Source organism: Tursiops truncatus, chromosome 3 (genome assembly GCF_011762595.2).
Source record: "Tursiops truncatus isolate mTurTru1 chromosome 3, mTurTru1.mat.Y, whole genome shotgun sequence".
NCBI classification, from domain to species: domain Eukaryota; kingdom Metazoa; phylum Chordata; class Mammalia; order Artiodactyla; family Delphinidae; genus Tursiops; species Tursiops truncatus.
This window is the reverse complement of record NC_047036.1, coordinates 108,352,504-108,378,880: the sequence shown is the minus strand read 5'-3', so window position 1 is coordinate 108,378,880 and position 26,377 is coordinate 108,352,504. Positions and strand designations below refer to the sequence as shown.

Below are 26,377 nucleotides of genomic sequence, written 5' to 3'. Positions count from 1 at the left end.
TCTTGCATATGCGAGCTACCAAAATTGATCTGTAATATTTTCTACCCATTATAAGCATGTTTAAGGCAGAGGAAGATGGAAGAACAGAATGGTTTTTATCATGTGTTTATATCACAAATGAACAGATTCTGAAGTGCTTCTAAAAATGTCCTATATAGTACTGACTTCATAATTATTAAAATACTATTATAGTATTAGGTCCCAGATATTATCTAAATTCTAACTGCCCTTTAATCACAGATTACATCAAGTTTACATAAACATTTTATTCTTCTACAACCGTGAATAGTTTATTAACTAGACTTTACCTGCCTGGTACTGATTTCCTTTCTTTCTTTTGCCTTTTGATCTTTAAAATAATAAAATTGAGATCCTTAACTTTCCCTCCTATTTGTATATACCCAGGCCATGTGAGAATCAGGACCCAAACCACTAACTCTGGACAAATAAAGGCTTAATCCTCTGTATCCTTGCTGTTTCTATGTTTATAAAACCCAAGAATCGTAAAACAAAACAATGCAAAGGTTCATGCTATTGGTATTTCAGAAGCACCTTAATTTTAGCCATTTTAAGAATTCAATGCCTTATGAAAAGATGCAGACTTTCACATCATTTACACAAATAACAGAACATGTAAATGAAGAAAGTGTTTTCTAAATAAACATGACAATCTCCCAGATGCGGTAGGTGAGATGACTTGAAAACAATAGCTCTTTTAAGAGATGTTTCAGGATTCATGTAAGCTATCAGTTAATAGGAGCTCACACTGGCTACTTAACATGACCTCATAAATAAAAAACATTTTCTTTATGAAGATATAGATAGTATTTTCTAATGAGCATATAGAAAAAATTAGGACTTATCTGCCATATAAATATATATTTTTAAAAACTATTTGACCACAATGTTTCTTTCTTTTCCTGTTCATCAAAAACAATTTTCCCTGCGTTTCTTTCCCTTTTTTTTCCAGTGGTAATTATTTTTATCACAGTGAAGATAAGACAATCCTGTTTCTCAACTCTAGAGCTCCATGCTCTGACTTGTTCTGTATTCAATGGTCTCCAATGTGGGAAATACTCACCTGGGGGGTGTTCAAAATGATCTGCTGCAATGTGAGAGGAAAATACTAGACCTTCTATTTTTACTTTTCATCTTTTCTTAAATTAAGTTCTACTAATATTTTGTGTATAGGATGACAGATGCCTGGTGGCTTCTGAAAGCATTTATTTCTGTAATAGGTACTAGAAACAGAGTAAACAAAAAGCACTGAATTAGATTAATGCTTCATCATACTTGAAACTAAATACAAGAATGAAAGCTGCTATAGTATAATGTCTTTAACTTCATGGACTTCAATTTATCTAAATGCGTTTTTCTGTACTCTCAAAGAACTCGTCTTATGGTATAATACAAACGGAATGAGCTGATGAACAAAAGTGTGGAGGAGCTGAATTGGAGAATTTTATTTCAAGAAATCTCTGATTTGCGTACAGTCCTGAAGCTCACAACCTAGAAGTTTAAAAAAATCAGGTTACTTTTCACTCTCATTAAATTAAAATGCAAGATAATGCAAGGGTTAAACATTTCCTCTCGGACTGATAAAAAATGAGTCGGAAAACATCATGCTGGTAGGAACACAAATTGATAACACCAAATTTAAAACAATGTTGTCTTGCATGGTAAAAGCTAACTAATGTCCTTAGACTTCAGAACCAATAATTTCACTCCTAGGTATATACCCTAGAGAACCTCAAGCACGTGTTCACCGGGCAACACATACACAAAGGCACGAAAGAGCATCATTCGTAACAGTCCCATACTGTGAACAACTCAGAATTTCAAAAGGACTATATGGATGTACATGGTGTAGTCATACAACAAAACGTTCAAGAAAAGTGGAAATGAAGTTCAGTTACCTGCCTCAATACGGATTAATCTTATAAATTTAGCATTGAATTAAAGAAGAAAACACAATTATATCCACTGGAACTCCACTCAAAGTTAAAACAGGTAAATTAACCTATACTGCTCAGGGCATATACAAATGGTAAAATCATAAAACACAATAAGGAAGTGATCACCATAAAAAAAGCAGCAGGGCAGTGGCTCCTCCAGGTGTTGGAGCAGGGATGTAAATGAAAAGAACACTAGGGAGCTTCTGGGGTGTTGGTAATGCTCCATGTCTTAACTTGGGTAATATGTGCTTCATATTATGTTTCATAACTATTTATTATATATATATTTATATATAAAACAAACTTTTAAAGTACTTTTTTGGTATGATAATGGTATTGTGGTTATGTTAAATATGAATCATCTCTTAGGGATAAATACTGCCATATTTATGTATAAAGTGAAATAATGCTTGGAATTTGGCTTCAAAATAATACAGAAAAGAGCAAAGTAGATGCACTGAGACGAACAACATCAGATAAGAACTGATATTGTTGAAGCTGAGTGTATGAGGTTCAGTATACAACTGTCTACTTTTGAATTATTATTTTTGCTGATGTCACTTTTTAAATAACTATAAATGGCAGCCACCACATGGCTTGCTAAGAAATAGCTTGTTTTACTTTGACGTATATATTAAAAAACTCCAATCTAAACTGAATAAAGATCAATTTAATAAAAGCATTAAAGAAAACCATTTCCTCTCTGACATTTACAAACTTACAAAAGCATTCTAGTTTCTGAAGATAAATGGCTTTCTACTACCATCTCACCCCCTCTCCCAGCTTGAACTCATCCGGAATGCTATGGACACTAACTTACCAGCACTTCTCGACTGTGCTATCAGCACAAAACAGGGTAGGAACACCAAAATCCTTATGCCAAGAGCCTTTCTAGTTTGTCTTCAAGCTCATGTATACAAATTGAAACTTTCTCCTCAGGTATAAGCAGCTTATTGTCTCTATGAAGAAATCCAGTAGCCACTCCTGAGGCAGGACAGGCAGTTCCAGTGAATAAGATAATCTTGGTAATTTCTAGGTTTAGCAATACAGTTAAGACATTTGAATCAGTCCTCTACACTGCCTTTCTACAAAGTAGGGATATTTTTCATTTCTCCACTGATAAGTGTAATTTTCCATTTCTATTACATAAATTCATCTACTAAATATTTTGAGATGATTGTGGTTACATAATGTGATTTTCTGTGTAATTAAACAAATCAAGAGCATGCACATTTACGTTTCCAGAAAAAGGAAAAATGACAACGTATCTATCATACTCATACCTCATTTAGGGTGTTTGGAAATGTGATTCCTAAAAAAGGAAGTTCTACATGAATCTATGCCATCTGAGGTCCTTATCGCATAGTACTGGTGGAAATGCACCACACTTGAGCAAACACTCTTGTTTGACATACATCCCCTGAAATTATAGAATGCCTTCACCTAGAGTTTCCTCTAGCCACCTTTCATAGAACTGTTGGTTCATACTCTCAGGCTGCAGTAACAGCTTTCATGCTTTTCATGTCTAAGGTCTAAGGTTTTCTAGCAACCCCTGTCTACTGACCCATTCCATCCCCTTCCAATTCTTCACCCATTTCCCTCGAAGAAACCTTAGACTCTCTAAAATATGGAGCACAGTGCCCTTCCTTTGTTTTTTTTTATATGGCAGTTACCACATCATCACTTAAAGACACACACCCCTACTATTATGGATTAGAACTGCACATCAGAACAACAACAAAAATGAAGAAAAGTCACTGTAGGAAATGAATCTTATTGCAGAACACACTACACACATGATTGCAGACTGCTGAGGAGGACTCACTGGCTGGGAGTACAGGAAGGAGAAGGTAACTCACTGGCCTACAGGATGCAGTCTGGTCAGGCAGTGCTAACTCTCCATCTGGGCATACAGTAACATTAAACATTCAAACTACTGGGAAAAGGATATGTTCTTCACTTGAAAGAACAAAACCATTCAATGATTTCCTATTTCACAAAGTGTAAAAATCAGTCTTTCCCCAGCCTGGAAGGCCATACATGACCCGGCCTTTAACTATCTCTGACCTCATTTCCCACCACTGCAGCCCTGGCTCACAGCCACTCTGCCCTCTTTGACATTCCTCGTACACATACAACCCTTGCACTTCCAGAACTCTTGTACTCGCAAGTCCTTCTACATAAGCATGTGCCTTACTGCCTTAACCTTAGCTTAAATATCACTTCATCAGAGAGGCGTTTCCTGTACACTCTTAATATCCCCATTTCTCCTCCTCTTTTTTCTACTTTCTTTTTCCTTAGAGCAGTTACCATCACCTGGTATCACAGACACCTATTTATTCACTAAATATCTCCTCCACTAGAATGACAGCCACGAAGCAGAAACTGTCTGTTTTGCTCTCTGTTATTTCATCAGTACCTGGCTCACTGTGGAAATACCAGAGTATTAATACATGACAACTGGGCATAGGTGTCTAATTAAAATAACACATTTCAGAGACAAAGAGCATTACAAAACATCAGTACCATGTGGGGAAACACTATATGGGGAAAGTATGTAATATGACTAGAAAAGGGGGAGGTTGTAAATCAATATGCATTGTTTTTGAGGATACCTTAGAAGATTATTACCTTAATTGTGGTGATGGCAATGAGTGTATATATATGTCCAAACTCACCAATTTGTATACATTAATTATGTGCAATTTTTTGGTATACCAATTATAACTCAATAAAGCTGGGGGGGGAAAAGTCCACCAGCATGCCAATGCACAACAGTAAGTAGGTAAAGAATTCACTACAGTCCTGTAAACAGCTGACATGGTGGGAAACACTATAGAACAGTTAAGTTACTATGCAAGAAGTTCCATCCTGCCATAGAAAAATGAACTAAAAGAGCTGGTGGAAATACACGAGGTATTATCTAAGTCAGGGGAAAGCTGGCAAAGATTTCATAGCGTTGACATTAGATCTAGGCATCTTAAAGGATGAAGAGAAAACTGGACGTGGATGGCAGAATTTCCGTAGAGGTAATAAAATGTGCACAGGTTAGAAGGGATAAAAGTGGGGCAGGTACCAAGAAGAAGTCAGCCAAGACTACTTACTATCCACATGACTTTGCGCAAAAAACTGAACCTATTTCAACTGAAAAATAAAGATAATGGTATCTTCCTCAGAGAGCTGCTGTGAGGAAAATGAGATGATAAATCAAGAAGGATGTGAGGCAACCTAGCTATGACATCTTCCACCACTGATTTCCAAAGCCGACTTGGCTGTTCTATCTCAGATTGTCTCCCTTTCCTCTCATGGCTCCTCCAGAAGCTGGTCTACTTGGTAGAAGAGCATAACCTTCTCAATCATATACAATGGTCTAGCACAGTTCCTCACACATGGCATTTACTCAAAACACATTTACTTTTTTTTTTTCTCCTTTCTTTAACCAGATGTTCAGAATTCCACTGACAGGCCTTAGAACTGCCCTGCAATCACTGCTGGGGTCCTAATTCTCAACTTGAGAACCAGCATTAGTTTAATAAGCACCCCACCCAATCTGTACATGTATTACTTCATACTTACAGGTTGAGGCTGTTCTGCAATACAGCAGTTGAAACACAACCAGAATTCACTCATGCTTACAGTCCAAGTTATAAATGAGCACCAATGAAGTTTCCAAATCTCAATTCAGGAAGCTTCACAAAGCAGGCTTCTCAATATGATAGATGTCCAAAGATGCCAAAATAATAACTTTATTACTTCTCTGTGTTTTTGTTCCTGGAAGTCAAGTATCTTATATAGTCAATCTAACAAACAAAAGGTCAGATTGTTTCCTTTCTTTGCTTTTGATTCTACAGGGACTTGTTTCTGAACCACAGGAAAGGTATAAAAATTGTTGTCTTGACTCAGGACCTTAACAGGTAGTCTAGAAAAAAAGAAGAAAAGAAAAGAAGTTACTTTACTTATCTTACTCTTAGAAGCTTTTATTTCTTAAATCTGTGATAAAATTAAGACTATTTCCCCAAAAAGTAAACATTGAAAAAAAATCAAGATTTTAATAAACTGATATTCATTCAATAAAAAAATATTTGAGTACTTTTTCAGTGTCAGGTATTAGGAATATAGCAGTTGAAACGAGAGAGTAATCCTTGCCTTCATAGAGCATTCTATTTTATGACTGTAAATGCTTTCCCCAAAGCCATGACTCTAAACCTTGTAAGACATAAATCACAGTTATTTTTATATTTGTATAGAAGATCTTCAATGAAGATTAATGCATATATGTTCAATGTCACAAATATGGGTAATAAGGCATGAATTTAGGACCCTGATTCTACACAGTCCAGAGGACATGTCCTCCAACATACTAGAGGACAATGACATGTTAAGATCTAAACATATGTTCAAAGAGAAAGATAAGAAGGAAGAAAATGTACATTCTTGCCACAGTAAAATTCAGAACCTGGAATGCTTATTTTCAAGGAGAGGTGAACATTCCTTATGTCACCCAAACTCCTAAACAAAGAAGTAGCAGTCTTGCAACTGGCTCTGTCCAATAAAGTGGGTAAATACTATGAAGGTTTATAAGCTCAAAAGAATTGTATGTTTCATTTACTTCCTTAGCGAGAATGTAAGAGCAAAGGGTTAAATTCACAACATCATGAATATTATTTCAGGGCTATTTACTTAACAAGCTTAATTCCTCCCTGAATCAAAGACCATGGCCATTAAAATATCATTGTGAAATCTCTTTTAACCAATTTTATGAAAACAAATATGCCTTTGTTTGAAACTGAAAATTCCTTATGCTCATCACTGCTGATGTAGCACATACAAAACATGAATTACTGTTTCAAATCTACTGGATTTGAAATCTGAGGTTTTAAAATCTATTGTTTGATTTATTCCATCATCATATTTTCTCATCTACATATAGAACTACACAATTTCCTTTTTATTTGTAATTTACCTTTGCCAGAAACCACCTTCAAATACTAATTTTACATTGCACGGTGTTTTATTTTCTTCTATTTTTAACTGAGTATACATTCCTTTTGTTTAACACTTAAAAGTAATAGATGACTTCCGAATTTACAATCAACATTTTAGCAAATTCAGATTTCCTTCCTATTTAGAGTAAAGCTGTTCCTTATTTTGCAAATTTCAAAATATACATTTTCCCATTCCCATGTACTACTTTGAAAATGACATTCACAATATTTCCTCTTTCTTAATATTTAGTTGAAGAATGACTGTTTAAAGTACAATAATTTGTGCTTCTATTTTTGGAGATTAGACAGAAAGGATACTTAAGAATAATGACCTAGATAACAGATATGATGAAATACATTTTCAAACCAAGGGGATGTTTGCAACTCCACAGGTTTTTATTTGTTAAGTAAACATATAAATCTAAAAATGTTTCAAACATGCCTTGGAATATCATACCAATACACTTTTTCCATTTTCTTGCTTTTCTAAACAAAATTCCTTTTTAGAATCTTTTTCAAATGTATATATACTTAAAACACATTTATACATAAACACCTTGTAGAGAAGTAGTGAATCTGTCACAAAAAATTTCAACATTACCACTAATAATAAATATATTAACAGGTACTTTCACTTCTTGAGCTCAAAGTTGCTTAAATCATGTCCATTTTGAAAACCTTACTTTAAAAAAAAATCTTAAGATAACAAAAGAAGAGTCACTTTGCAACAACATCAACAACTAAACTTGGCTCTAAACACAGCTCAGCACATTCCACACATAAATGAAGGGTCAAACTGGGCTACAGCACCAGAGAGTATTTCACGAACTCATAATTTCATTAGACATAAGATTTTAGAAAAGCTTCAGTGAACTGTCAGGCCACTTAGTGACTGGCAGAGATTTCCTGCATTAAAAGTTCAGTCTCTTGACTTTTAAAGAGATTGGCATGAGTAAAAAAGTGTAGTAGTATTCTCTGGTCAAAAATATAACCTCCTCCATCCCCTCCCCACCTCCTCACTTTCCACACCTACAAATGCTGCAGATATAAGCTTTATACTTGTAGGAACAGTTTCGCTGCTGACAATATGAAAAATTTATGTCCCAACATCGTACCCACAAATTAATAAAATTGTTTAGGTCAACTTCCAAAGAAACAACAATAAAGCCATGATTTGAAAAACAAGGCAATGAGGCATACCTTTTAAGACAAACAATTTATTCCCTTTTTTTTTTAATGTGGAATACTTTAACTCAGTTGAGGTATTGAGCATGCTCAGTTTGTGTGAAACAGAATCAGATGTTTAGAATTTAGACTTTGATATAAGAGATGTGTGGCAGTTGTTAGTACTACACTAATTTTTAGCAATGTTAACTTGGGCAAGTGACAAGCTCTATCATTAGCTATAAAAAATGGAATGCTTCACTGCCAATGTCACAGGTCTGAAATGAGGGCTAAATTACGATGTACATAAGGGCACTGCATATATCATAAAGAGCTATACTGATACAAGACGCTCTTTTATTTGTTATCAAAATTAAAATAGCTAATAGCAGAATGAAGTAGTAAAAATAATTAATTTGTAATAGCTGTAAATTTTTAGGAAACAGCCTAAAAGTCTATTCAAAAAAAAAAAAAAAAAGAATAAAAATTTTTTTAAATGAACTGAGAGACAATCTACGGAATGGGAGAAAATATTTGCAAACACTGCAACCCACAAGGGCTTAACTGCCAAAATATACAAACAGCTCATACAACGAAAAAAAAATCAAACAACCCAATTGAAAAAAGGGCAGAAGACCTAAAGAGACATTTCTCCAAAGAAGAAATACAGGTGGTCAATAAGCACATGAAAAGATGCTCAACATCGCTCATTATTAGAGAAATGCAAATCAAAACTACAATGAGATACCACCTCACACCGGTCAGAATGGTCTACAAAGAACTAAAAAGTTTATAAAGAACAAATGCTGGAGAGGGTGTGGAGAAAAGGGAACCCTCCTATACTGTGGGTGGGAATGTAAACTGGTACAGCCGCTATGGAAAACAGTATGGAGGGTCCTCAGAAAACTAAAAATACAATTACCATATGATCCAGCAATCCCACTCCTGGGCATATACCCAGACAAAACTATAATTCAAAAAGATACATGCACCCCTATGTTCACAGCAGCACTATTTACAATAGCCAACACTTGTAAACAACCTAAATGTCCATCAACAAATGAATGGATAAAGTAGATGTGGTATATACATACAATGGAATACTACTCAGCCATAAAAAAGAACAAAATAATGCCATCTGCAACAACATGGATGCAATTAAAGATTATTATACTAAGTGAAGTCAGAAAGAGCAAGACAGGGGCTTCCCTGGTGGCGCAGTGGTTGAGAATCTGCCTGCCAACGCAGGGGACATAGGTTCGAGCCCTGGTCTGGGAATATCCCACATGCCGCGGAGCGGCTGGGCCCGTGAGCCATGGCCGCTGAGCCTGCGCGTCTGGAGCCTGTGTTCCACAACAAGAGAAGGCCACAACAGTGAGAGGTCCGCACACCGCGATGAAGAGTGGCCCCCGCTCGCCGCAACTAGAGAAAGCCCTTGCACAGAAACGAAGACCCAACACAGCCATAAATAAATAAATTTAAAAAAAAAAAAAGAGCAAGACAAATACCATATGATATCATTTATATGTGGAATCTAACATATGACACAAATGAACTTACCTATGAAACAGAAACAGAATCATGGACATAGAGAATAGACTGTGGTTGCCAAGGGGGTGGGGGGTGGGAGAGGGATGAACTGGGAGTTTGGGGTTAGTAGATGCAAACTATTACATATAGAATGGATAAACAACAAGGTCCTAATATACAGCACAGAGAACTATATTCAATATCCTATGATAAGTCATAATGGAAAAGAATATGAAAAAGAATGTATATATCTGTAACTGAGTCACTTTGCTATACAGCAGAAATTAACACATTATAAATCAACCATACTTCCATTAAAAATTTTTTTTAAAAAAAGAATAATCGAATAGGGACTTCCCTGGTGGTGCAGTGGTTAAGACTCCGCACTCCCAATGCAGGGGTTCCCTGGTCAGGGAACTAGATCCCACATGCATGTTGCAACTAAGAGTTCGCAGGCCACAACTAAGGAACACACATGCCCGAACTAAGACCCGGCACAACCAAATAAATAAATATATATTAAAAAAAAGAATAAACAGATAGCATTTTAAACTGAAAAGAAATGAATGGTGCTCCATTCGTACAAAAGAACACTATACAAAATGAAAATGAATGGTAGTTTCATCCAACACACTGGACAATTCTCAGTGCCATGTTATTGAGGGAAAGAAGGCACAAAACAATATACATGGAATGATTTCCTTTATATGAATTTCAAAAACAAGTTCAACTAAACTATTTTGTTTAGAGATGCATATAGAAGTATAAAAGTAAAGCAAGAGAATTATAACAGAAGTCAGGAAAGTGGTTAGGGCTGAGGGCAGGAATTAAGAATTAGGAAGAGATGCATAAGAGCTCCTGGAACACTGACAATATTCTACCTCTTGACTTAAGTGGTAGTTACACAGGTACTTGCTTTATAATTTTGTATTAAATAGTACATTTATGGTCTATGCAATTTTTTATATATTATATCTTTAAATAATAACAATTTAAATAATACATAAGTAAAAGAAGCAAATACTAACAATTTCAAGTTGTTTGTAATAGAGTGATGGAAATGCAAAATACAATGTCAAGTAAAAATGAACACACTTTGCTAGAAACTTTGAAGGAACTGGTAAAATTTGGGAGGTTTGCGTGGCGAAAGGGGTGATGAGGTCTGAAGTTCTACCAGATGCCAAAGAGATTTCCACCAGAAATGCAAAAATTACTAATCAATGACCAAGTCTGAATTCTCAGTAAAGCTTATTTATAGCTGTGCCAGCACTAAATCTGTCCCAACCTAGTTAAAATCATTCTTTGATATTGACTTGTGGTACAAGACCCTATTGGGAAAGAAAAAACAAAAATACAAAAACCAACCCATTCTGAAAAGAGCTTTCAAACTACATACTTATCACAGACCTACTTTTCTGTGGCTAATCAAAGTTCAGTCAAGCCACTGTTCCCTGAACTCAGTTATAAAAGGCACAGACAGGGGTGCATGTAACTACCAAAAATAAGAGGGTTAGTTTTTTTTTCTTAGAATGACTGCTTATAGGTTAGTCTTTCCCACAGTTTCGTATTAATGTAATCACATGGTACTTTCTTTAATATCTGGCTTTTTTAATTCAGCACGTTTTTGAGATTTACCATGATGCTTCTATTAGCTAATTCACATAGATTTCCATCGTGTAGACACAGCACAATTTAACTTCATATTTAGTATTTCCAGTTTTTGGCTGTTAAAAATAATGCTGCTATGAATTAGTGTATACAAATATCCACATAAACAGAAATTTTCATTTCTCCTGAGTAAATATTTAGAAAGATAATTGCTGAGTCATATTTTAAGTATAATTTTAACTTTATAAGAAACTGTGTACCAGTTTTCCAAATCAGTTGTACCATTTTGCATTTGTAGCAGCAAAGTATGAGAGTTCTAGTTGTTCAACATCCTACCAACACTTTGTATCGTCAATCTTGTTATTTTTAGTCATTCTAGTGGGTATAAAGTACTACACCTTGCTGTGGTTTTAATTTGTACTTTCCTGATATCTAATGGTATTTAGTCTTTTCATGTGCTTGCTAGCCATTCATATTATCTTCTTTGGTTAGGTATATTCAGATCTTTTGCCCATTTTTTAATTTAGTTGCCTTATTCAGTTGTGTTCTTTACATATTCTAGATCAAGCCCTTTGTCTGATAAGTGTATTGTGAAGATTTTTTCCTGGTCTTTGTCTTTCCATTTTTAAAAAAAAATAGCACCTTTCGGGACTTCCCTGGTGGTCCAGTGGTAGAGAATCCGCCTGTCAATGAAGGGGATGTGGGTTCGATCCCTGGTCAGGGAACTAAGACCCCACATGCCGCGGGGCAACTAAGCCCACGCACTACAACTACAGAGCCCACAAACTACAGAGCCCACACGCCCTGGAGCCTGCGCATCACAACTAGAGAGAAAACCTGCGTGCCACAACTAGAAAGATGCCTGTGCACTGGAACAAAAGATCCCACATGCCTCAACGAAGATCCTTCATGCAGCAACTAGACCCGACACAGCCAAGTAAATAAATATTTAAAAAAACAGCATCTTTCAAAGAGTTTAAGTTTTTTAATTTAACAAAATCTAGTTTATCTATTTCATCTTCTATGATTTGTGTTTTGTGTTCTAAGAAATTTCTGCATATCCCCCAAACATAGCTTTCCTTGTATTATTTTTTCTTCTAAAATTTTAGTTTTTACTTTTCAGTCTATATCAATTTTTAGTTATTTCTGGTGGTATAAAGTAAAGGTCAAAGATTCCTTTTTTACATGGATATAGCCCATTGTTCCAGCTCATCTGCTGAAGGATATCTCTTTGCCTATTGACTTGATTTGGCACTTTTCACTGAAAATCATATAACTGTAGGTTTGTGTCCATTTCTGGGTTGATTATTACACTGGTTTATGCCTATACTAGAACCAGACTGTCTTGACTGATATACTTTTTTTATTATTACTAGTTTACTTTTTTTTTTGGCTGTGTTGGGTCTTAGTTGTGGCATGCGGGGATCTTCGTTGCAGCATGCGGGATCTTTCATTGGGGTGCACGGGCTCTTCATTGTGGCATGCAGGCTTCTCTCTAGTTGTGGCGCACGGGCTCCAGAGCGTGCAGGTTCAGTAGTTGCGGCGTGCGGGCTTAGCTGCCCCGCACAGCATGTGGGATCTTAGTTCCCAGACAAGGGATCAAACCCGCGTCTCCTACACTGGAAGGCAGATTCTTAACCACTGGACCACCAGGGAAGTCCCTTGACTGCTATACTTTTATACTAAGACTTGAAGTCAGGTAGTGATAAGTCTTCCAAATTATTCTTTTCCAAGGTTACTTTGGATTGTCTAGATGCTTTGCATTTCCATATGCATTTGAGAATCAATTTGTCAGTTTCTACAAAAAAAAGCCTCCTCCGAATCTGATTAGGATTGCATTTATTTTGACATTTGGAGATTTCAATTTAACAATAGAGTATCTAACCCATTAACATGGCACATCCAATAGTCTGTAGTTCTAAGTGTACAGGTTTTCTATGTGTTTTGTTCCATCGTTTTTGTTTTTTAACTTTGTTTACAGCTTTCATATGAAAGCTTTTCTTTTTTTTGGCTGTGCTGCGTGGCTGGCGGGATCTCAGTTCCCCGACCAGGGATGGAACCTGGGGCTACGGCAGTGAAAGCGCCAAGTCCTAAACACTAGACTGCCAGGGAACTCCCCATATGAAAGCTTTAAAGACTTATGTAGTCAAACATCAATTTCCATCACAGATTAGGTGGTTTATCTTACTTTGGACAAATTTTCATCATAGACGGGGGGGTCTCTTTTACTTATCCCAGGATTATAAACCTATCATCCCACATAGTTTCATTTAGGTTTACTTTATAAATTAACTTGGACATTAATATTTTATGGGTATAGTTAGATAACATTTTCAGTCTACTCAGGCTTTTTCTTTCTAACATCTTCCTTTTCGCCTTAATTAAAAACTCAAGTACTTAATGCCAAATATATACATATGTAGGGGGAGAGATTCTTATACTGGCTCAAACCTGAAAGAGTTTGCAACACAGAGCAAAGTAATAACATGAGAAAACTACTGTCCCCTTCTCTAATGCCCACACTTCTCCCCCCCGTATGAGACTGAATACCATGCTTCCTCTCTTTAACAATAAATCCTCCTTTTCCTTTCCTGCTACTTTCCTTTCTTTTTTCCAGTTTCTCTCTCTCCCTTTTTCTTTCTCCCTTTTCCATGTCTTCATCCACTCTCCTTAAACCCTTTGTTAGCTATGTAGAGTTAGAAATAACAATTTTGTGACACACAATAGATTCTCAATTTATTAGTTCACGGATTGAAAGCTATCTTAATACTCTGAACTTTTCTCCCGCGTCTAGGTAGATATTTACACCCACCTGCTAATGAACATCTCATGTGGTCTCCTTGTTCATTTAAACACATTATTTTTAACACTAAATTCACATATCTGTGTCTGCGTTACCTTTCTCGGCGGGTGGCACCACCATGCAATGTTTACCAAGCAACACATACTCAAAGTCTATCGCACTACCTGCAGTTCTGTGAATAAAACCATACTGTAAAATGTTTTCTTATATGTAAACAAGTCTTTACTGTTATTCAAAAATTAATACAAGCACAAAGATTTTTTAAAATCGATACATAATAAAAAGCTACTGAAAATGGCAAATCAGACCTATCCCGAGGGAACCTACCTCAACATAATAAAGGCCATATACGACAAACCCACAGCAAACATCGTCCTCAATGGTGAAAAACTGAAATCTTTCCTCTCAGATCAGGAACAAGACAAGGATGTCCACTCTCACCATTATTATTCAACATTGTTTTGGAAGTCCTAGCCACGGCAATCAGAGAAGAAAAAGAAATAAAAGGAATACAAACTGGAAAAGAAGAAGTAAAACTGTCACTGTTTGCACATGAAATGATACCATACACAGAGAATCCTAAAAATGCCACCAGAAAACTACTAGAGCTAATCAATGAATTTGGTAAAGTTGCAGGATGCAAAATTAATGCACAGAAGTCTCCTGCATTCCTATACACTAATGATGAAAAATCAGAAAGAGAAATTATGGAAACACTCCCATTTACCACTGCAACAAAAGAATAAAATACCTAGGAATAAAGCTACCTAGGGAAACAAAAGACCTGTATGCAGAAAACTATAAGACACTGATGAAAGAAATTAAAGATGATACCAACAGATGGAGAGGTATACCATGTTCTTGGATTGGAAGACTCAATATTGTGGAAATGACTATACTACCCAAAGCGATCTACAGATTCAATGCAATCCCTATCAAATTACCAATGGCATTTTTTTACAGAACTAGAACAAAAAATCTTAAAATTTGTATGGATACACAAAAGACCCCGAATAGCCAATGCAGTCTTGAGGGAAGAAAACGGAGCTGGAGGAATCAGACTCCCTGACTTCAGACTATACTACAGAGCTACAGTAATCAAGACAATATGATACTGGCACAAAAACAGAAACATAGATCAATGGAACAATATAGAAAGCCCAGAGATAAACCCACGCACCTATGGTCAACTAATCTATGACAAAGGATGCAAAGATATACAATGGAGAAAAGACAGTCTCTTCAATAAGTGGCGCTGGGAAAACTGGACACAGCTACATGTAAAAGAATGAAATTAGAACACTCGCTAAAACCATACACAAAAATAAACTCAAAATGGATTAGGGACTTAAATGTAAGACCAGACACTATAAAACTCTTAGAGGAAAACACTGGAAGAACACTCTTACATAAATCACAGCAAGATCTTTTTTGATCCACCTCCTAGAGTAATGGAAATAAAAACAAAAATAAACAAATGGGAACTAATGAAACTTCAAAGCTTTTGTACAGCAAAGGAAACCATAAACAAGACGAAAAGACAACCCTCAGAATGGGAGAAAATATTTGCAAAGGAATCAACGGACAAAGGATTAATCTCCAACATATATAAACAGCCCATCCAGGTCAATATGAAAGAAACAAACAACCCAATCCAAAATTGGGCAGAAGACCTAAATAGACATTTCTCCAAAGAAGACATACAGATGGCCAAGAACCACATGAAAAGCTGCTCAACCTCACTAATTATTAGAGAAATGCAAGTCAAAAGTACAATGAGGTATCACCTCACACCAGTTAGAATGGGCATCATCAGAAAATCGACAAACAACAAATGCTGGAGAGGCTGTGGAGGAAAGGCAACCCTCATGCACTGTTGGTGGATATGTAAATTGTTACAGCCACTATGGAGGTTCCTTAAAAAACTAAAAATAGAATTACCATATGATCTAGCAATCCCACTACTGGGCATATACCCAGAGAAAACCGTAATTCAAAAAGACACATGCACCCCCACGTTCATTGCAGCAGTATTTACAATAGCCAGATCATGGAAGCAACCTAAATGCCCATCGACACACGAATGGATAAAGAAGTTGTGGTACATATATACAATGGAAGATTACTCAGTCATAAAAAGAAACAAAATTGAGTCATTTGTTGAGACGTGGATGGATCCAGAGACTGTCATACAGAGTGAAGTAAGTCAGAAAAAGAAAATAAACTATCGTATATTAACGCATGTATGTGGAACCTAGAAAAATGGTACAGATGAACCGGTTTGTAGGGCAGAAGTTGAGACACAGATGTAGAGAACAAACGTATGGACACCAAGGGGGAAAACCACGGTGGGGTGGAGATGGTGGTGTGAATTGGGCGACTGGGATTGACATGTATACACTGATGTGTATAAAACTGATGACTAATAAGAACCTGCAGGATAAAAAAACAAAAAAAACAACTAATACTAAACTTTCTTTAGGTTATTTGTATGGAAATATGTTAATATAAATGTTTCAGACATTGCAGGAAATTTCTAAAAATCTTCCATGTTCTGGTATAATGTTCTAAGTCATAATTCTAGTCATTACTTTAAAATGTATATCTCAGAAATAACTAAATTTCCTTGTCAACTGCATTATTATGAACTTTCATCAAATCTTTAACCGTGGTCATTTTTAAGTCATTTGTCATTTACAGACAGTTCTGGGTGTACTGTGATGTTTTTGCAAAAATGTTCCTATAAAAGGGTTCCATCTTCAAGGAATTCATGGAAAAGACTCTGACAAGTACAGGTTTCTGGTAACTGACTATACTGCTGAACTGAACGAATAAGCATTTTCAGAACTCTAATGGAAAACTGATTAATTCATAAAAGTGTTAACAAAAGATCAAGATGAAAAAAAATTAATTACATGGGACTGAGTCAACTGATGAGGATGATTATAATCTCAGTGACTTTCTCTTTGAATAAAAAAACAAAAACCCCCACAAGGACTCAGAGGCAAAAATATACAAATCAATTTTCACTGCAAAGTAAAGGACCTGTTACAGTAGAGGATTATTGGACTGAATGTCAATATTATGACATAGTATGAGTGTGTTCCGTGTTTGGTAATTGCGATCATTGTTGCTTTTGTTGTGGTCAGCCATTTACAATGCTTGGTGTCATTTTATTTATCTCTTGTAAAAATAAAATACAGTGTGTGTGGGAAAAAAAAAATCTTCCAACAAACAACAGTCCAAGACCAGTTGGCTTCACAGGTGAATTCTATAAAACATTTAGAAAAGAGCTAACAGCAATCCTTCTCAACTCTTCCAAAAATCTGCAGAGGGAGAAACACTCCCAAATTCATTCTACAAGGCCACCATCACCCTGATACCAAAACCAGAAAAAGATATCACAAAAAAGAAAATTATAGACCAATATCACTGCTGAACACAGAAGCAAAAATCCTGAACAAAATACTAGCAAACAGAATCTAACAACACATTAAAAGGGTCATACACCATGATCAAGTGGGATTTACCCGAGGGATGCAACGATTCTTCAATATACATATACACAAATCAATCAATGTGATACACAACATTAACAAATTAAGGAATAAAAACCATATGATCATCTCAATAGATGCAGGGAAAGCTTTTGATAAAATTCAAAATCCATTTATGATAAAAACTCTCCAGAAAATGGGCACGCTCAATGGTGAAAAACTGAAAGCATTTCCAGTAGGGTCAGGAACAAGACAAGGATGTCCACTCTCGCCACTCTTATTCAACATGGTTTTGGAAGTCCTAGCCACAGCAGAGAATAAAAAGAAATAAAAGGAATACAAATTGGAAAAGAAGAAGTAAAACTGTCACTATTTGCCAATGACATGATACTATCCTAAAGATGCCACCAGAAAACTACTAGAACTAATCAATGAATTTGGTAAGGTTTCAGGATACAAAATTAATACACTGAAATCTCTGGCATTCCTATACACCAACAATGAAAAATCAGAAAGAGATATTAAGGAAACACTCCCACTTACCACTGCAACTAAAAGAATAAAATACCTAGGAATAAACCTGCCTAAGGAGGTGAAAAACTTGTACTCAGAAAACTATAAACACTGATGAAAGAAATCAAAGATAACACAAACAGATGGAGAAACATACCATGTTCTTGGATTGGAAGAATCAATATTGTGAAAATGACTATACTACCTAAAGCAATCTAGAGATACAATGCAATCCCTATCCAACTACCAGTGGCATTCTTCACAGAATTAGAACAAAATATCTTACAACTCATATGGAAACACAAAAGACTCTGAATAGCCAAAACAATCTTGAGAAAGAAAAATGGAGTTGGAGGAATCAGCCTCCCTGACTTCAAACTATTATACCACAAAGCTACAGTAATCAAGACAGTATCGTACTGGCACAAAAAAAGAAATATAAATCAATGGTTCAGGATACAATGCAGAGAGATAAACCCACACACATACGGGCACCTAATGTGCGACAAAGGAGGCAAGAACATACAATGGAGAAAGACAGCCTCTTCAATAAGTGCTGCTGGGAAAACTGGACAGCTATATGTGAAAGAATGAAATTACAACACTCCCTAACACCATACACAAAAGTAAACTCCAAATGGATTAAAGACTTAAATGTAAGACCAGACACTATAAAACTTTTAGAGGAAAACATAGGAAAAGCACTCCTTGACATAAACCACAGCAAGCTCTTTTTTGACCCACCTCCTAGAGTAACAGAAATAAAAACAAAAATAAACAAATGGGACTTAAACTTTAAAGCTTTTGACAGCAAAGGAAACCATAAACAAGACAAAAAGACAAGCCTCAGAATGGGAAAAAATACTTGCAAATGAAACAACAGACAAAGGATTAATCTCTAAAATATACAAACAGCTCATGGAGCTCAATATCAAAAAAACAAACAATCCAGTTAAAAAATGGGCAGAAGACCTAAATAGACATTTCACCAAGGAAGACATACAGATGGCCAAGAGGCACATGAAAAGGTGCTCAACATCACTAAATGCAAATCAAAACCACAATGAGGTATCCCCTCACACCACTCAGAATGGCCATTATCAAAAAAGCTAGAAACAATAAATGCTAGAGAGCGAGTGGCGAAAAGGGAACCCTCCAGCACTGCTGGTGGGAATGTAAATTGATACAACCACTATGGAAAACAGTATGGAGGTTCCTTAAAAAACTAAAAATAGAACTACCATATGACCCAGCAATTCCACTACTGGGCATATACCCTGAGCAAACCATAATTCAAAAGGAGACATGCACTACAATGTTCACTGCAGCACTATTTACAATAGCCAGGACATGGAACTAACCTAAATGTCCATCGACAGATGAATGGATAAAGAAGATGTGGCACATATATACAATGGAATATTACTCAGCCATAATAAGAAACGAAACTGAGTTATTTGTAGTGAGGTAGACGGACCTAGAGTCTGTCATACAGAGTGAAGTAAGTCAGTAAAAGAAAAAAAAATACCGTATGCTAATGCATATATATGGAATGTAAAAAAAACAAACGAAAACAAATGGTACTGACGAACCTACCTGCAGGGCAGAGATAAAGAGGTAGACATAGAGAATGGACTTGATGAAATGGGGTGGGAGGGCGAAGCTGGGGAGAAGCGAGAGTAACATCCGACATATATACACTACTGAATGTAAAATAGTTGGCTGGTGGGAAGCAGCGGCATAGCAAAGGGAGATCGGTTCAGTGCTTTGCGATGACCTAGAGGGGTGGGATAGGGAGGAGGGGTGGGAGGCTCAAGAGGGAGGGGATATGGGGACGTATGTATGCATATGGCTGATTCGCTTTGTTGTGCAACAGAAACTAACATGGTATCGTGAAGTAATTATACTCCAACAAAGATCTATTAAAAAATTAAAAAATAGAATAAAATAAGGTAGTTTCATATTTTAAATGATCTTCAAAATATCCTGAAAAACTTATTTAAATAAATCTGCAATTCTCCTTGCTTAGCCCACACATAAACTTTTAAAGAATAAGATGCATTTTTAACTAAAATTTTAAAAATTGACTTAGAATTTAAATGAACCAATACAGAGTATCCAGATTATATAAAAAAGACTTGAAAGGCCTTGAAAGCATTCACAGACTTGACTATGGACCAGTTAGTGCTGTGACAACTGTTGAAGAAAAAGTTAAAAATATATCTACGTGGGATTCCAGTTGGTGGTTTAAATAGCTTTTTTGGTTGCTTAGAGAAAATAATGTAAGGAAAAAATACTTCTCTATCATCTTTTATCTTCCAGCTCCAGAATGAAATTTAATGTATTTCTATAAAAAGTGTTAACAATTTACATGTAAACATCAATATAGGAATGTTTTAAAATAGCTTATCTTATAGTATGCTAATCTCAAAGGTAACAGTCAAATAAGTTCAACTTGGGGACAACACAACACAACGAAAATATATAATACTTGTGTCTTAGCTATTGAAAAAGAGTCTTCTATTGCTATATTAAACTTTAAGTGCAGTGTATCAGTTAGGAAATTAAAAAGTACACATACATTTAGCTTCCTTTTTGGTATTTCTTTCCTCAAATTAAATCAGGAAATCAATAATCCTTTCTGATGCCACCTCTTAACTGGGTAACAGAAACAAACTTCAGCATATATCTGAATGCAGGATTTCACCATACATGGATACATGTATTATATACAGCTGACCACTGAACAGTGCAGCGGGTTAGGGGGTTGAGACCCTTCCTATGGTAGAATATCCAGGTATAACCTTAGAGTCAGCCCTCTGTATACATAGTTCCACATTTACAGATTCAGTCAACCATGGATCGTGTAGGACATATTTACTGGGAAAAAATATCCACATATAAGTGGACCCAAGCTATTCAAACCCATGATGTTCAAGGGTCAATTGTACACATGCATGTATTTGACAGATATTGTTGAGCAATCCCTATGTACTAGCCCTTGTGAATATGACAATGATCGAGAGAGTGGTTCAAACAAAACTGAACGCTTTAAAAAAATTATTACTCACTAACTAGGCTAAATATAAATATGTAATAAGCACCAAAATGCAGGGTCACCTTCTACTTCAAGAGGTAATTCACTTTCGGATTTCATTCAGTTAAGTCCCAGGACTCTGACAAGGAGAGCTAGGTATCCAAGTAGTCCACAGTTGGGGCATATTCACTAAGGTCTTGATGTAGAAATCTTACTATTCCCGTATGTTTCAGCCCCTGATGGAATCAGATAAGATAAAAAAAAAATCTCAGGGGCTTCCCTGGTGGCGCAGTGGTTGAGAGTCCGCCTGCCGATGCAGGGGACACGGGTTCGTGCCCTGGTCCGGGAAGATCCCACATGCCACGGAGTGGCTGCGCCCGTGAGCCATGGCCGCTGAGCCTGCGCGTTAGGAGCCTGGGCTCCGCAACGGGAGAGGCCACCGCAGTGAGAGGCCCACGTACCGCAAAAACAAACAAACAAACAAAAATCTTAGTTATATAGATAACTGTAGGTTGCTCAAGGTTCAATGAGAAGACTAAGCTCTATTTAAGAGGAAAAGTGAATCACCAGAATGCCTGCATATGTGGCAATGAAAGCAAATAGAATGCAACTGAACATATGAGGAATTCACCAAAAAGTTAGTATTTTTGTGCTGTATCACACATTGGGTTTTCAATAATTCTTTACAGAGAGAAATACAGTGCCAAAAATCTCCTATTTGGACATTCTGATGGAACATTTTTTCCTACAACTGTGTAAGTCTCCACAACTTCATCTTCCAACGGGCTGGGGCTCTGCCTCACTTCTATCACACAGTCCAGACGCTCTTTAATGAATACCCATCACCATGCTAGACAGGCCATTATGGTCCAAAATTTGGACTGCCTCTGAAATAGTAGCCACTCAAATCACAACTATTATACCACACTATTTTTAGCGGGGATATGTAAAAAGAAAACTAGAGTTGGGACCACATATTCCTTACAGACTTGAGGAACTTAAGGCATTCAACCTGGCTACCATTTCAACCATCCAAGATTGTGTGCCACCTACAAAACGCCTGAGATGAATCAGACCATAAGATAGCCATGTGCTGTATTACACAGGAGGTACCTACCGAGCATTACAGAAATAACTATGGTTGTTCCTTAATACAAATGTGACTACTTGTTTAGGTATAATGTAGGTAACTAAATAACAGATTTTTTAAATATTCAAACCTTTCTGAATCACCTTATAAAATAACAACCTTAAACAATAATGGGGGAAAAAGTTTTGGGTTTTTTTGGGTTTTTGTTTTGTTTTGTTTTGTTTTTTGTTTTGCGGTACGCGGGCCTTTCACTGTTGTGGCCTCTCCCGTTGCGGAGCACAGGCTCCGGACGCGCAGGCTCAGCGGTCATGGCTCACGGGCCCAGCCGCTCCGCGGCATGTGGGATCTTCCCGGACCGGGGCACGAACCCGTGTCCCCTGCATCGGCAGGCGGACTCTCAACCACCGCGCCACCAGAGAAGCCCGGAAAAAAGTTTTTAAATACGGTTTAAAACAAGATCTTCATTTTCATGTTCAAAGGAAAGCTTGTAATAATGGAAAATTTTAATAATGATGTTATGATGATGAAAATACTAACAGAAACAGAAAATACTAACCACTCAACAAAGAACGTGAACTAGACAAGCAACAAGGATATACTGTACAGCACAGGGAAATACAGCTTTATTTCGTAATAACTTTAAATGAAGTATAAGCTATAAAAAAAAAATCACTATTTTGTATACCTGAAACTAATATTGTTAATTAAGAGGGAGTTCCCTGGTGCCCTAGTGGATACGATTCCGGGCTTTCACTGCCATGGCCCAGGTTTAATCCCTCGTCAGGGAACTAAGATCCCACAAGCTGTGCGGCTCAGCCAAAAAAAAAGATCGTCAATCAACTATACTTCAATTCTTTAAAAAATAAAAGAACATGGACTATTTCTGGTGCATAAACTGAAATCATAGCAGGTCACATGAGAAATTCAATATTTTGGATTTTTCCAGTCTATTTTTGTTTTATATAAAAAAAAAAATCAGTGATGACAGAAAATTTCCCTAAATTATAAAGAAAGGTTCAACTAAATTGTAAACCCCTGATAAGGGAAAAAAAAAATTGAGCACTAGTCACATATTACTCTACATACTTTGACAAATACTATCTGATTTCTACAATCCAAAGAGGTAAGCATTATCCTTACTTTGGAAATAAAGAAACCACAGCTCAGACATATTAATAACTTAATGGCAGACCATTTTCCCTATATTCTTTTTTTAAGGTCTAGTTCAATGCTACCTTAAATTACAATTATTTATGACATACTGATTCTTATAAGCTCCATCAAGGCAGACTCCAACCAAATTATTATACTCTTATAGCACTTAACATGGTAACTTGTCCCAGTATTTGCAAAAATAAAAAAGAAAGAAAAAAATGAATTAAAACAAGATTCTACCATTTATTAGCTAAGTGGCATTAGTCTATAACCTTTCTGAATTAAAGTTTTCTCTTATAAGGATTATACCAACATTGCAGGATTACTGTAAGGAAGGGTTGGTTTCTCTACCTCCACACTACTGCCTTTTTGGGCCAGGTAATTTTGGGGGGGGCGGGGGGCGGGGGGGACGGATACTGTCCTGTGCACTGTAGGATATTTAGCAACATCTCTAGCCGCTATCAAGTAAATGCCAGTAGCATCCCTCCCCACCAGTTGTGACAACCAGAAGTGTCTCCTGTCAAAATGATGTGTCAAATACTCCTGGAGATTGGGGTATACAAGAACCACTGCTCTAGGTAAGAGCATTATAAGAATGAATTGAAAAAGAAGTATGTGATTTCCTCTAGTCTAGAAAATCCCCTTGAGGTGGGAGAAGATAAGGGCAAGATTTCCTGAGCCAAGCCTCTAATGATAATACTCCTAAAAGCAACAATCAGCAGCACAAAATTCTAATAACCTTACGTGGTCTAGTAAAGATGGCCACAAATTCTTTGTTATTCCTCCAAATGAGAAAGAAATCCTCTACCTTAAATTCAGACGGCCTTTGATGACTTCTTTAACCAAAAGAATGAAGCTGAAGTCATGATCTGGAACTGATGAGGTGACAAAAAACCCTGTGCTGGGGCTTCCCAGGTGGCGCAGTGGTTGAGAGTCTGCCTGCCGATGCAGGGAACACGAGTTTGTGCCCCGGTCCGGGAAGATCCCACATGCCGCGGAGCGGCTGGGCCCGTGAGCCATAGCCGCTGAGCCTGCGCGTCCGGAGCCTGTGCTCCGCAACGGGAGAGGCCACAACAGTGAGAGGCCCGCGTACCGCCAAAAAAAAAGAAAAAAAAGAAAAAAAACCCTGTATCCTGTGCTCAGAAGTCCAACTACCCAAGACTGCCATGCTGGAAAGACCACAAGTATAGGCACACAGGTTAACAGTCCCAGCTGAGCATGGCCTTCCAACCTTCTTAACCAGAGTGACAGACATGCGAATAAAGCTGCCTAGGATTCTCCAGTCCAGACCACCTGCTAGCTAAGACTAACCAATGATCTTTGTCGATGCCTCATATAAGAGAAGACTTGCCAAGACCTGCTCAAATTCCTGATCCTCAAAATTGAGAGATTTAGGGCTTCCCTGGTGGCGCAGTGGTTGAGAGTCCGCCTGCCGATGCAGGGGACACGAGTTTGTGCCCGGGTCCGGGAAGATCCCACATGCAGCGTAGCGGCTGGGCCCGTGAGCCATGGCCGCTTAGCCTGCGCATCCGGAGCCTGTGCTCCACAACGGGAGAGGCCACAACAGTGGGAGGCCCGCATACAGCAAAAAAAAAAAAAAAAAATTGAGAGATTTAATAAAATAGTTGTCATTTTAAACCACTAAGGTTTTAGGTAGTTTGTTTTCACATAATTTGTATGCATACACTTTTCGATTAAAGATTTTCATGTGTTTTAATGAAAATCTTTGTGTACCTCTATTGGCTCAAATGAGGTCATCTAATTCCTATCAAGTGATAAACTATCATGGGCTACTGGTCCCATCCTCCAAAATAAAGCCCTGAAGAAAAAAGAAGTAAGTCTGGATTCCAGGAACAACAAAAAGAAACAAACAAAAACTGATGGGGATAAATCTGCACTGAATTTGTGTGAATAGACATTGGTAACCATCATTCAGGAGCAAAGGGCAGCAGGAGTCAAAAGACAGACTGCCTAAATGCTTTTCTTAGTCTGCCCTTATCTTTCCCTTGACTGCCCCTTTATCAGAAATTAGCAGAACAGCTCAGATCTTTGTCAGCAGGATAAAATCAGGACAGCACAAAAGGCCTGGGAGGGGAAAGTTCATGAAAACAGGTACAAACTGACTACCCTGTGGTTATTTACTCTTCCCAGTCCTTCTCCCCTCAAAATAAACCTACAGAGCTGGTGGTAAATTATAATACAAGGAAACTACCTCTTAAAATTAGTATTACTTATTTCTAAGAGTTTCAAAAAACAAACCCTGATCAGAAGCTGCCTGATGCAGTAGAAGGCAACAGAAGAACATAACAGCAATTCAGTGCCAGGGAGCTGTCTGACCTGAGACTCAAGCCCTCCCTCTCTTAAACTCACCTGGACCAACACAAACTAAGATCTGGCTGTTGGCCATTCCCTAATTCACATTATTAGACTAAGTGGATTAATACCCCCTCTCAAAGAATCATTAGCTCACTAGCTAAAATAAAGAAACATCTGGAGCACAAAACTACTATAAAAGACAGGCAACACATCAAACAACCCACGCCATCTGATACAGAATTAGTGAATTAGATGATCCAAGAATGAACACCTAGGCACCAAGGGGAGATATTAGTACTACAAACTCACAACAAGAAACTGTGGAAAAGAATCAAATGGAAATAGTATAAAAAGAAGAGGGGAAAAAATAAAACATTTCAAGAAAAAATAAACATATTAAGAAATAATGAGAATAAACTTCCCAGAATAACAGAGGGAAGAAATCAAGATTTAAGTGTTCCAAGAGTGAAACATATAAGAAAAAAACCTCATTCCTAGAAATATTAAGAATAGTGTGTAAACTGATAGTACTTTTAGAAAGTTTTCAAAATTTTTACATGTAATGCAGTAGTATCACTTTTGGAAATCAAAAGTAATCCTGAGTAATCCAGAAGAAAAAAAAAATACCTATATGCGCAAAAATGTTTTACTGCAATACTTATTATGGTAAGAGGGAAAACCCCAGACACAACCTAAATATCTAACAACCAAGTAATAATTAATG

At 36.9% G+C, this 26,377-nt stretch overlaps 1 protein-coding gene across 9 annotated transcripts in view; it reads right to left on the bottom strand.

Annotated features, from left to right (window-relative positions):
- The window catches only part of CDC42SE2 (CDC42 small effector 2), a 114,567-nt gene that overhangs the window by 43,037 nt on the left and 45,153 nt on the right, over positions 1 to 26,377 (bottom strand). For 8 of the 9 annotated variants that reach the window (XM_019924376.3, XM_019924377.3, XM_019924378.3 and 5 more), the window contains one exon: positions 5,532 to 5,874. In XM_019924376.3, the coding sequence (XP_019779935.1) occupies positions 5,532 to 5,585 (54 nt within the window). In that variant the 5' untranslated portion in view covers positions 5,586 to 5,874. Of the gene's footprint in view, positions 1 to 5,531; positions 5,875 to 14,372; positions 14,392 to 26,377 lie in introns of those variants that run through there. The other variant, XM_073802484.1, reaches the window with a different exon arrangement.